At 49.5% G+C, this 12,861-nt stretch overlaps 1 protein-coding gene across 1 annotated transcript in view; it reads left to right on the top strand.

The window, feature by feature from the left end:
- Positions 1-12,861, top strand: part of ITGB5 (integrin subunit beta 5) — a gene marked incomplete at its 5' end in the record, with an annotated part of 63,871 nt that overhangs the window by 32,814 nt on the left and 18,196 nt on the right. Inside the window, 2 exons of the mRNA XM_082314482.1 lie at positions 1,856-1,990; positions 5,218-5,647. Of these exons, the coding sequence (XP_082170608.1) occupies positions 1,856-1,990; positions 5,218-5,647 (565 nt within the window). The remainder of the gene's footprint in view (positions 1-1,855; positions 1,991-5,217; positions 5,648-12,861) is intronic.

Here is a 12,861-nt window from a genome sequence, read left to right as displayed (position 1 = left end):
TTTCCTGAACCCAATCCGGGCCGGTCTGGCATGTGTTTCTAGTTACACCACTGATGGGTTTCCCATGGCAGGTGGTGGGTGGCCTTCACATCAGCCATCCCTGGAGCCACTGCCTGTTCAGGATTTCCTTGGTTTTACACTGAAAGGATCCATCCTTTGCATTTCTCCTGGGCTATAGCAGACAGCTTTATTTCAGGCAGAGACATTGCTCCATCACAGGACCAGGTCCTTCCTCTAGGTCTGTCCAGCATCCTCTGCTCACCCCTGAAGGTGCAGCAGGCTTGGGGGCCACCAAAGGACACAGCGGCAAAATCCTACAGTCGTCCTTAGCGGTGGCTGCGGTGCTGTGAGAAGGTATTGCTGTGTAACGGTGCAAAGTGGCTAATAATAATAGCATTACAATTAAGCTAATAGCATTACTACATAGGGCTAACAAGAAATCTTGGCATCTGTATAAGAACATAGGAGGAGCCCGCACAAGGTCATAGCGAGGTCTGGCCTGATGCCCTGTCTTCCGCCGTGCCCCAGGTGAGATGCTCTGGGCAGGAAGACTGAAGAGCGTATCAGTGTGACAGCTAATTTCTATGGGATAATTTGGGGCAGGGCAGCACGTTCAGCTTTACCAGCACGCATGGTGTTCATCCCACAGGCGATGGATGCTCCGTATGGTCCAAATTGCCACCCCATGAACAGCTTCTCTGTTACAGCAGAGAGATGGGAAATTATTCCTTTTTTTTCTCAAGGGCTGTTTAGATTCGCCTGGCCAAAACTCATTTATTTCCTGCCTGTTTCCAAAAGCATTAGCTCTTTGCTGGCATGTGAACCTTGGTTTTGTTATCACATGGACTTGCAAAAGGTCTGAATTAGTACTTTTCCTTAATCTGGCCACTTTGGTGAGGGTTAGGGACAAGGGGGAGAGGGATGGAGCTGCAAGCTGGCTTTGGAAAATAAATGTATTTGTACAAAAAGCTCCATTTTGAAAACTTTTGTCTTTTTTGGACACCACTCATAAAAAAATCAGTTCCAGCCATTAGAAGAATGAAACAAAACTCTCTCATTCCAAATTAATACTTATAAACTTCATTTTGTTTTGACTTAGAAAGTCTGTGTGTGCAGCAGGGAGGGTAGATGAGAAGCAGACAAAAGCGGGTAGGAGCATACCAAAACCTTGCTGATGGGAAACGTTTTTCACTTTGAAAAGTTTCGCAAAGAAAGAGATTTTTCTTTTTTTTTTTTTTTTTTTTTCTCGTGGTGGTGATTCCAGCTGACGCATCTGAAAGGGTATTTTTTATTTGGCATTTTCTCCAAAGAGGGACAATACATTTTTCTGACCAGCTGGGTGAAATCAAGAAAGCAGGACAGAGTTAGTGCCATTTTACACCTTCCCTATGCAGTACAATGGACATCACAAGGCAACTGCCAGTGGAGAAGGAGGCTTTGCACTTCACTAAGGGGCTGGTTTATGGGGAGGAGGAGGTGCAGATGTGTGCACGAGGCTCTGACCTTCGGCTCAGAGATGCTCGATTTGTGGTCAAGAATGTTTTCTTCTTTCTTTTTCTTGTGCATCCATATCTTTTCAGTGCTGGCTACAGTGGTCTTCACGTCTGTCCTAGAGGGCATAAGCCACCTGCAGGGGTTGTAGGCAGCTCCCCATGACTCTAGTTGCGTTCATCAGAAGTCTCCTGAGCTGGTTAAGTCAAACCCAAATGTCAATGTGTGTGCACAGGTAATTTTTTTCATATAGGTGCGGAGATGTCCTAGTCACCCTCTGGAAACCTCAGGAGAAGAGAGTAAAGCAGAAGAAAGCCACCCGCCTTTGGGAACCTGACAGTTTGCTTTCCCCTTGTGTTTCTAGAGTATTCGGTCCAAGGTGGAGCTCACAGTCTGGGACAGCCCTGAGGACATTGGCTTGACCTTCACTGCAACGTGCCAGGACGGGTTGTCCTATCCCGGGCTCAGGAAGTGCGGGGATCTCAAAATAGGAGATACGGTGAGTCTGCTGTTCAGTCCATCCCTTGAGAGTCTGTTTCACGCCCCATGCAGCCGCTCACCTCTCTCGATGAGTGGTCCTGGCTGATAAAATACAGCTTTGCTCATCTTCCTCTGCTCTCATCATGCTGTACCATGTTAATATAGAAACCCATGGACAGCAGCTCTGCTAGAAGTGGCTCTGGGTGGTATAGATCAGCCCAAGGTCAGCTATGAGGAAAGTCAGAATACAGACGTCTTGTCTACAGCACCCTGAGCCAAAAGGTCTTGATCAGGCAGCAGGATGCAATAGTCAAGAATGGGCTTTTTTTCCCTGTAATCCCAGATATTCACATCACACTCTCACCTGTGAAATTTGTATTGCTATGGTCTGCTGTTTTTTTCCTGGTCCGTTAAATATTCAAGGTTTTCTTGTTATTGTTTGAGAATCCTGGCTTGTATTAGCATCCTGGCTTGTATCATGAATACCGTGGCCAGCAGGACCAGGGAGGTGATAGGGCCCCTGGACTCGGCACTGGTGAGGCCGCACCTCAAGTCCTGTGTTCAGTTTTGGGCCCCTCACTCCAAGAAGGACATGGGGGTGCTGGAGCGTGGCCAGAGAAGGGCAACGAAGCTGGTGAAGGGTCTGGAGCACAAGTCTTGTGAGGAGCGGCTGAGGGAGCTGGGGCTGTTTAGCCTGGAGAAGAGGAGGCTGAGGGGAGACCTTATTGCTCTCTACAACTGCCTGAAAGGAGGCTGTAGCGAGGTGGGGGTCGGTCTCTTCTGCCAAGTAACAAGGGATAGGATGAGAGGAAACGGCCTCAAGTTGTGCCAGGGGAGGTTTAGGTTGGATATTAGGAAAAACTTTCTCACTGAGTTATCAAGCATTGGAACAGGCTGCCCAGGGAAGTGGTTGAGTCACCGTCCCTAGCGCTTAGGGACATGGTTTAGTGGTGGAGTTGGCACTGTTAGTTTAATGGTTGGACTCGATGATCTTAAGGGTCTTTTCCAACCTAAATGATTCTATGATTCCAATCTAAACCTGTCCTTCTTGGAGTGAAGAGGTCATGGTTAACTTTGGAGGTATTGCAAAAAAAGCCAGGGTGCTCAGCAAGGCAGCAACCCTCCTCTCCTGTGTGCAGTTCTTAGGGTTATCGGACAGACTAAGAATATAGTTTGCTCCTTAATGTTAACATCCATCCTGTGGATTTTTTTATAAAAAGAAAACAGAGAAGCTAAGCTTTGCTTGTTAAAATTTAATATTGATATAGATAAATGAATTGTCGGGCTGCAGGGCTGGGGCAGGAGGGCTCAGACCAGCAGGGAACCCCCTCCCCTTCTCCAGGCTTTTGCTGTCTGCGAGGATGTGGGTGTGGATTCGTTAGCAGCCTGATTGCCTTATTTGAGAAAAGTGGCTCTGCAAACATACCAGAGCTCTAAGCGCTGAGGCATATAAAAATAGTTTGAAAGAGTCAACAGTAGCTGGATTTTTACCCTGCCAAACAAGGATCATGCGAAGTGTTAGAAAGGGAGGTGGCCTCAGCTTTTTTAGCTGAATTTACTGGATCTCCGATCAGCGGGTAAAATCAATCCCTGGAGCATTGCCATGCTAGGCACGTGCCCTCCTTGTTCCCACAGCAAGGGCTGAGCCCTGGCGGTAGCAGAGTTAATCTGGTGGTTGATCCTGGGCTCATGGCTTCGGCACGAGCAGGGGGGTCGCTCCAGCTGCTGCAGCTCGTGCCGTAAAGGGGTTTGGCAGCGGGTTTGTGTGTGCCTGTATCCGCAGAGGCTGATGGTGTAAGCAGGAACAACTGGGTCTCCTGATCCGGATGAATTGGGGGTACCTTCTGCCCAGGCAGCAGATGATTTGGGCTGCAGCAGAGAGCCAGCACTGGTACATCTACCATTTTTGGTGCACCAGAGTATTGAGGTGCCTGCACAGGCAGACATGCCACAGGATCACAGGGGTCCCATCCCTCCTTCCCCTCTTGTTCAGCTGCTCTCAGCCCCATTACTTCCACATGGATCAAGGTTTGACTCCTGCTAAGAAAGTTTCCCCAAAGAGGATAATGCTGGCACTGGATCCTAATCTGCTGGGGTTTAGTCCTGGGGGCGTGGGTGTCAGCAGGTGAAAGGGAGCAGGATTACCCTGATCCCCTTAGCTTGCTTTCTGATCTCCTTCTGCTCTGTAATTTGAGTTTGTTGCCTGATTGCTTCAGGCCTTGGGAATGGGAGGGGGTCAAGGGAGGCTTCATGGGGTGCAGCTCCCAGCTGGAGGTGGCTGCTGTGCCACCATCCATCCACATGTCACCCCTTGGCATGTGGGACGGCGCAGGCAGTGTGAGCTCAAGGTGACCCCAAATGTCTCCAGAGAAAAATCATTCCCTCCTGATGCCTAGGAAAGGGGCTTGTTTCCTTGGAATAAGGTAAATCCTCTTTGCTAACCAGCAGCTCCAGGCAGCGCTAGCCAGCCTGAGACTCCCCACCAAACAGCAGGATTAAATCAGGGGCCAAGCAAGTGGCCATTGGATGGTCTTGGTTTTCCCAAGGAGAAAATCCCTGACACTGGATTATTGCAACAGAAAAGGAGTAGGAGGGTGATGTATAACTGTGTAATGATGTATAACCCTTCTGAAGCCAGTCTTAACAGAAGCATCCACCAGAAATGGCCCGTTAGTAGTGTGCTGAAGGCTTGGGACTGCATGACTGATGCACATCTCTACGTGCAGATCAGGATTCCCATAAAACCTTTAAATCCATGACCTCGTAGGCACCTCGGACCCCTGTGCTGCATTGGTTAGATCCTTGCTAGTGCTTGGATTGAAAAGAGTTTATTATTTGTAATAGCATGAAAACGGCGCTATTTGCTAGAGTTTTGCCCTGTTTATTTCATGGGAATAGGCAGGCTCCTTCCCACTTCACAGAAACCAATGGTCTCTGATGGGGAAAATTACTGCTGATGGCTGACAGTAAAGAGTTTTAAAACATGAATGCCAAACCCCTTGTGGGACTGGCAGATGTTGGTGCATTGAGCTGCAGATGCCCTCACTAGACGTGCAATCATTTGGGGGAGTTTTTGCACACCTGGGAGTGAAGCTTGACGTGCTGAGTGTGGTCCCGCTCCGGGGAGTCACTCTATGGCTTTTCCATGGGACGTTTGCCCTTCCCTCCTGCCTTCCTTCCTGGGACACCCTTGACAGCCGTTTTGGGGCCACGTGTGTTAACTTACATCTCAACCTGTCCCCCCAGGTTTCCTTCGAGGTGGCCGTGGAGGCGCGAAGCTGCCCTGCCGAGGACGTCTCCCATGCCTTCACCATCAAGCCCGCCGGTTTTCGGGACACGCTGGAGGTGGCGGTGACCTACAACTGCCTCTGCGGGTGCACCAGCCACGCCGCGCCGGCCAGCGGCAAGTGCAGCGGCAATGGGACCTACACCTGCGGGCTGTGCGAGTGCGACGCCGGCTACCTGGGGGCCAAGTGCGAGTGCGAGGAGGGTGCCAGCGGGGACATGCACCATGCCATGTGCCGGGAGGCGGAGGGCAAACCCCTCTGCAGCGGGAGAGGGGAGTGCAGCTGCAACCAGTGCCTCTGCTATGAGAGCGAGTTTGGAAACATCTATGGGCCCTTCTGCGAGTGTGACGACTTCTCCTGCGCCAGGTACAAGGGAGTCCTCTGCTCAGGTAGGAGCCTTTCCTCCCTTGCACCCTCTGCTTTGTGGTGATGGGCAAACCACCCCGAAATGGGGAAGGCAGCTGGGCTGGCGTGTGCAGGGAGTGCGAGGGGCTGCGCCTGCCCCGCCTGCTGGTATCTGCCCTGTTACTGGAGGGATCTGCACTCCCTTTCTTTTCTTTATGGAAAAAGGGAGGCGGACGTTGAAGTGCATCCACACTAATGAGCAAAAAGTGCATTAACCCCATCAGAACTGAGTTTCCAGCATGAGAGTGGAAGGCGCTCTCCTGGCAGGCTTGTCCTCTGCCCAAATTGCACGGAGATGAGCAGAGTCTTGGCTTTGGTGTTGTTATTTTGACATAACCATGCACATCTCTTGCACACTGAACTATATCCCTAGGAAACAGTAAACCAACACAGGCTTGAATCCTCTGAAGCTTTTTGGTGTCTTCTTAGGTTGGTTTTCTTCTACGTGTGCCATCCTTCCCTGCATAGGCAGAAACAATCTTTTTTTAAAGATGAAGCATTTGAAGTAATCCACTGGTGCAGTGCAGGTGAAAGAAAAGGTTGTGTGTCAGTCTGTTACTTATTAGAGAAAACCTGTGTTGAAGATTCCTAAAGGTGTTTTATATATAGATATTTCTGCCCACTGGGAAAACAAGTCATTTACTGGGAAAGATGTAGCCTGTCAGCTTTGCTTAAGCAAAGGTAGAGGAGTTATTTAGCTGTGTTTGCTAAAATGGCTTTAATTCCTTGTCAGTCCACGGTCACATAATTTACCTTGCACGTAATTGCCTGGATTAGCCCTCGGACATAATTCCCTCAGTTGGAGCTGGGCAAAAGGTTATTCTTTAAAACTTGCCTGCTTTCAAGCAAGTAAAATATTTCCTTAACTGAAAATCTTGGACAAAGTTTCCAAAACAAGTGTAAGCTTGGAAAAATAGCTGTTTTTCACGTTTTCTCCAGGGATGTGGTGGGTTTTTTTCCCTGCTGTCTATCTTGCCCTGCAGGTTTCTGAGCTGGGCAGTAAGTGACGGGGCACCTTTTGGTTGCAAGTTTCTGGCTGTTTGAGATGATCATGTTGTTAGGCGGGTAGAGGATGTTTGTGCTCATTTTCCCATAGCCTGGCTAGTGATGTTTTGGCACTGCTGAAGGTGGGGCAGGCGATACCCCGGGTTTTGGCATTGCCCTGGGGCTCCCCACTGCAGAGCAGTGAGAAAGGCCAGTACCACCTCCCGCAGCGACTATCCCGGACTGGGGGGGCTGGAGCTCTCCCTGCTGATGCAGGAGCAGAGAAAGGGGTGAGCAAGCAGGAAAAAGGTGTATTTTAAGGTAGATGGGGGAAAAAATAGACTTAACTGTGGGAGTAATTAAGAGCAATTCTGCCTGGGGGTTCTCCATATGACTGTATTGCTTTGGTAGCATCATCCCACCCAAAAAGAATATATTTATTAGCAAGCGGGTCAGTGATGCTGTAAAGAGAGGTTGGAAGTTACTGGTGAAGTGGTTGGCACTGCAAGAGAAGGATACCTCTTTGCTGAAATTTCCATTTCATCAGGAGAGCCAGAGCTCAGCCACTTCACAGGAAAAGAAGCTGTGTGTCTTCTGTTGCACCTGCTTTCTTCTGTCCCTGTGGAGAGCTTCTGGTGCTGGGAAAAGCAGCATAGCTGGTATGGGATTTGCCAGAGTTTTTTAAAGTAATTTTAAAGTCCTTTTTATAGCTATGGAAGAAAACAAAGGGTATGCTGAGGCCAAGTGGCCTCCTCTTTGCTCCAGGGGTGGGATGGAGTCTGGCATGGCTGCATGGGGTGGGGTGGTTCTCCCTGTGCTTCCTGGTATTTCCATTGCTGTTGTTTTGGTTTTTTGGGTTTTGTTTTTTTGTTTTTTTTTTAAATTTCAGCAGTTAGTTACAATGCTAAATCTGAGCTGTAGCAAGGGCCGTGCCAATGACATAACATTTCAAGGTGGTTTTGTCAGCCCAAGAGGCTTGGGGCTTCTTCAGCCCGCCAAAAGTATCTGAGCTTGCACAGCAGGATTGTGCCCAAAGCTGCCCCTAACAAACAGTCCTTTGCTACACAAGCATCTCTGGTGGCTTCAAGCAGACATGTGCTCTCTCCTCCCTACAAATGGGCTCTTCTTGAAAAAGGCCATGTGTTCAGCTTGGCACTGAATGTCTCAGTCCACCAGCACATGTAGACTTGGCAGCCAGGGGAGTCTGGTTCACGCCTTGGGTGCACTATGTCCCCTGGGGTGGTCGCATGGGGTCCGGTCGCTGCTTTTGTTCCTGCAAGTGGGAGAAATGACACCCTGCCCTCCCTCTGTCTTCTTCTGGGCGCAGCGTCTGTCCCTGAAAGGCTCCGGCATCCCGGTGCCCACCACTCTCGCAGGCTGAATTCCACCACAAGGGGAGACCAACAGGTTTTAGCAAATGCAGAAACCAAAAAAGTAGTGTGTAGGGAGCTGTCATTTTGCTGCAGATCGTTGTTGTCTCTGTCCTTGCTTGGGAGTTGCTTGGCTTGGACCCATGAGGGGAACTCATCACGGTTGTCAAGGGCTTTATTTATACTGTATGAATCTCCTGGTAGTGCAGAAGGCACTTAGTGCCTCTCAGTGCATTTCTGATGGCTGTATTTTGAACAGCGTTTTCACCGCAAAGGAACCCAACCTCAGTTTTAGCCCATGGGCTGTGGTGTCCCCCGTTAAATGCATTTACACTTGCCCAAGCTGTTGAACAAGATGGTATCGTGAACCTCTGAGTGCCCAGCCTGGCCAGAGCAGGTGGGAGAGCAGCCAGTCCAACGCAACCCGAGCTCTGGGGGAACACGAGGAAGAAAGCGGTGTTTTCCAAGCTGAGAAGTAAAAATTCACACATGCAAACTGCTTTGCATGTACGTGGCCATGCTTTTTGCATGCCTCAGTTCAGAGGCACCGTGAGTCCATCAGCAACCAGCCTGGGCATTTCTTCCTTTCACAGTCCACTGTCCCAGCTGAGGCACTGCCACGACACAGGGCTGGGCAGCAGATTGCGCTCAGACATCTCGTATTCCCGGCAAAAGCCACAGCAGATTTGAAATACTCTGAAATAAACATTGAGCTTCTTGTTTCATGCCACTCGGTCCTTTGGCCAGCAAAAGCTTTTTCATTCCTGGGTCCATTTATAAATATTGGCACCTCGTTTTGTCAGGGTTTGAGAGGAGAGATGACTGCAGACAGTACTTGTATGGATCCTGTCCTTTCATGGCCCCTCGTGGAGTGGAGAAGCAGATTTTGGGTGGGAGATAATCTGAAGGAGAAGCAAGAATTTGATTCCTGTTAGTGGGAGGTTTAATATGCCTCCTGCATCTGTGAGGCAGGCAGGAAAAGGAGTCATTTATAGCACGTCATAAATGTTGATTCAAGTTGCATCCAACTCTTAGTCAATGCCGCTGAGTCACTAGTAAGTGGCATTTGTTCTGCTGCTCCCCGAGTCCAGTTAACAGCTCCAGAGTAGCTGTTTCAAACCATTAATCCAGCTTCTGGAAAGGCCATCGGGGATGGCTCGCAGCAGTGCTCTGTTCCTCCAAAAGAGATGGAATGGGGTTATCCACAGCATCGTGCTCCAACAAAGCAGGGAGTCACTTCCCAAAGCCTTGAATGCTTTGCTCCCAGTTTTTCTCTGGATGGAGAAGTTGCCCTCTTGCACTGAGACCTTTGGCACATTGCTCTGGCCTCTGCTCTGAAATGTGGGTGGCTGTGGGAGAGGGGAAGAAAGCCCTCCTGCCTGCAGCCAGGCTCGGGAAGGGGCAGCTGGCTGTGCGGCCCCGCAGCTTTTGAACCCCTTGGCTGCCTGCCAGGCAGTTTGACAAAGGAGGAAACATCTCGGCGCTAATTGCATTCCTGAAGGTCCCATAAAACTAGGTGGCAAGAGGGAGGAGAGGCCCCGGTGGGTGCGGGCATCACACGTTTGCCTCTAATGAAGAGAGACTGGCTTGCCGGAGGCCAAGCTTCATTAACTTCAGTGCCGCAGACCTGTTTTTTTTTTTTTTTTTGAGGGGGGGATGCAGAGTAGCACAGCATCATCTTTACTTTGGTGTCTCTAGAGAAATTTCCCTTTAACCATCACTGCTGTTACCTGGCTCCCCGTGGGGGTGTCATTTGTGCACTCTTCAGCCCCGGACTGTGGTTATGCACAGGAACATCATTACTAAGCCGTAAGTAAAGAGCACTTGTCACGCTGCAAGCCATTTCTCCCCCTAAAACACAAGGGATCTCGTCCTGAAAATCCATACTGCCTGAGCAACACACAGGTTGCTGACGTTGGTGCAGCTTTGCGGGATCAGGTCTTTTGTCGTTTCTCTTCTCTATTAGACAACAAATCAGATTTATAAACAATTTGCAATTGTAAGTCAAGCCCTGCAACTTCTCTCTAGCTCTTAAGCAGCTGAGAGCATCTTAACTGGTTAAGATGGCTAATGATCGTGGCTGACTAAAGCATGGCACTATGGCCATGCCTCGGAGCGCAGGAGCCGGGAGTCTGGCCTCACTTGCCAGTGCAGGGCTTTTAGTGACACGAAAAGCTCAGGTCAGCAACAGAGCATCGGGTGTCAAATTTGCAAATACATGCAAGTGCCGGAATCACTTCTGAAATGGGATTTAGGAAGTGACAGCTCATTGAAAATCCGTGGCTTATTTCGCAGAGAATAGCCAAGCCGATGTGCAACGCAACTCCAGCTGCCCTGCAGAAACCACTTCAAAAACTGCTGAGGATGTACACATCCTCAGTACTTATTTCTGACTGCTTCCCTTTCTTGGTTTTATTAAATGGGGAAGAAGTGTGAGGTTTTAGCCTGTACCAAGGTCCAGTGAGATAAGGCTTTTTTTGTTTGTTTTAACACAGCCTCAAATTAGAAATCTCACTCCTGCTTCCGCAATTTGTTTTTGGCGTTCCCCATCCCGGGCACTGTAATGGCATTAAACAGCGCTGCCTTTGCGGGAGGTCTGGTGGGATGATGGCTCCGGTGCCAGTGCAGCAGTTTCTGGTTGCGCAGTAGAAGCCCTGTGCTTTGAGAGCAGCGCTCAGGGTTGATGGCACTGCTGGTGTCTCCACCCTGGGGTTTCTGGTGGGGCCTGTTACCACACAAATCACTGTGCTCATGGACACGTCTTATGGAAATAAACCTTTTTCCACACTTAGTTTTGTAGCTATTATTTACCTGCCCTGTTATAGTGCCTGGATGGAGGATGCTGGTGTGTATCTGAAGGCTCAGATGTGAAAATAAAGGTGATTCAGCTTTAACAAATATTTTTTGTCTTAATTCTCTTCGTTCCTAGTGTCTAAGCTTTTACCAGAAGCTGCTGTTAAGAAATAAATGGGTAGTATTTGATTTACTAACCTCTGAGGTGCAGAGGATGGGTTGAGCGTGGTTTGGGGAGGAAGGGGAGCTTGCCTATACCCACTGCCTGCGGCGCTGCCAAGGCGGGGGGGGGTGGTATTAAGCAAATATAGCCCCTGCCAGAAGGGAAGAGGGTGGCCTGCGGCAGAAAGAGGATAGGGAACAGAGCCTAAACCACATCTGTAATGTTTTCTTTGAAGTCATGTCAAGTCTTGTTATCTTTAGGTTTTTTGATTTGGGGGATTTTGGAGACTTTTCATTTAGTTTCTGTAAAAAGGCAGAATCTGAGCACTACCTAGAAAAGTGGGACCTGAAGGGAAGAGACAAAAGGACCATATAAGACATGGAAGTTAAAAATAATCCTCTGGTTGTTGCTAAGTGCTTGCGCGGCCATGAGCCATGCAGCTGCAGAGGAGATGTGGCCCCATCTGTGAGGCAGCTGCCCCACAGGTCATTCCTGCTCTGCTCCCCGGGCCGGAGGAGGATGGGGGAGCAGACGCCTACCAGCGTTTCTGAGGCTTATTTTGGTGACAGAGGGTGTGGTGTCAGCTCAGGTCATCATGGTGCAACCTCACAGCGCCGGTTGCTGCGTTAGCAAGTCCCCATCATTAGCAGCAGGTCGGGGCTCACATGGGGCCAGGGAGTGGCTGCATGTGCTGATGGGGCTGCAGGCATGGGAGGGTGGTTTGGGGTGAGGTGAACCTAGAAAAATCCTCTGAACCAAAACCCTTTTCGATGAGGGCAGGTTATAGGTCGTGCAAGCGTCTCTTTTCCCCACCAAAGAGCAGGGTGTGGGACAGGGAGCTAAAAAACAGATGACATTGGGCTAGAAAGCAGAGAGGTGGGTAAGTGTCGTTACACTGCATGGGGCACGGGGTTCCCATTGCTCCTTCTTAGCAGCCAACAAACCTAGCTTCAGGCATCTTGAGGTCTCCCGCCTACACAGCTGCTGCATAGCCCAGGGGGACCTTATGGCCAGAATAAGTAGTGACGAGATGGCACTGTGGTAACATCTCTCTTTTAAAATGTGGTCAAGAGTCACTCAGGCTGTACATTTATCCTACAGCTTCCTAAAAGCCTTTGTCCTTGCTGCGTTCCCATTCTGCCTTGGCTTTTATTGCCTGCAGAAGCTGCTCAGCCAAAGCCCTTGCCCTGAGACATCTGCATGCCTGAGAAGAAATGCATAAAACAAAAAAATCCCCCTGAATAAGAGGAAAAAATAAACCTCTGACTTGCTGTGTTCTGTAGCAGCGATGAACTGAGGCCAGAGCACCCATGCCTGGCATTGCTGCTGGGTGGGCATCCCCACTCCAGCTTACATCACCCCTCCCTCCACCTGTGAAACATTTTGGCTCCAACAATAACAGACTGCAAACATTTAATAAGAAACGAATCAAATGGGGGACATCTGCTGTCCTCTTCCTTTTTCGAGGTTAAACTGCGAAGCTGGGCATGTTCCACTTACTCTCATCACATGGATTAGTGTACAGAAATGTAAGGTTTAGGTCAGCTCCATTTACGGATCCTGTGGGTCAGCCTAAAGAAATGTAAGGTCCAGGTCATCGGAGGCAGGCAGGACTGAGGGCTGTGATGGGGATTAACTGGAAGAGCAGTCAACTAAATTCACCTTTGTCCCACTGGGACCGACGCCGCTCTCGCCCTGCGTACAAGCTCCCTGGGGATGCTGTTGGCCATGTGTCCAATGTCATTTGTCTGCATGACAGCATCTGAGCCCCAAATCAGGAAAAACTCTTTTTATTTTTTTCTGAAGTGTGTTTGTATAAACCAGATCTTTTCTGATGTCAGTTGTTGATATTCCTGCTTGACCTCCTGTGGAGCGTGGGGGCTGCTGT

Source organism: Platalea leucorodia (assembly GCF_965183815.1).
Source record: "Platalea leucorodia genome assembly, chromosome: 5".
Classification (NCBI taxonomy): domain Eukaryota; kingdom Metazoa; phylum Chordata; class Aves; order Pelecaniformes; family Threskiornithidae; genus Platalea; species Platalea leucorodia.
This window is presented reverse-complemented; position numbering and strand designations above follow the sequence as displayed.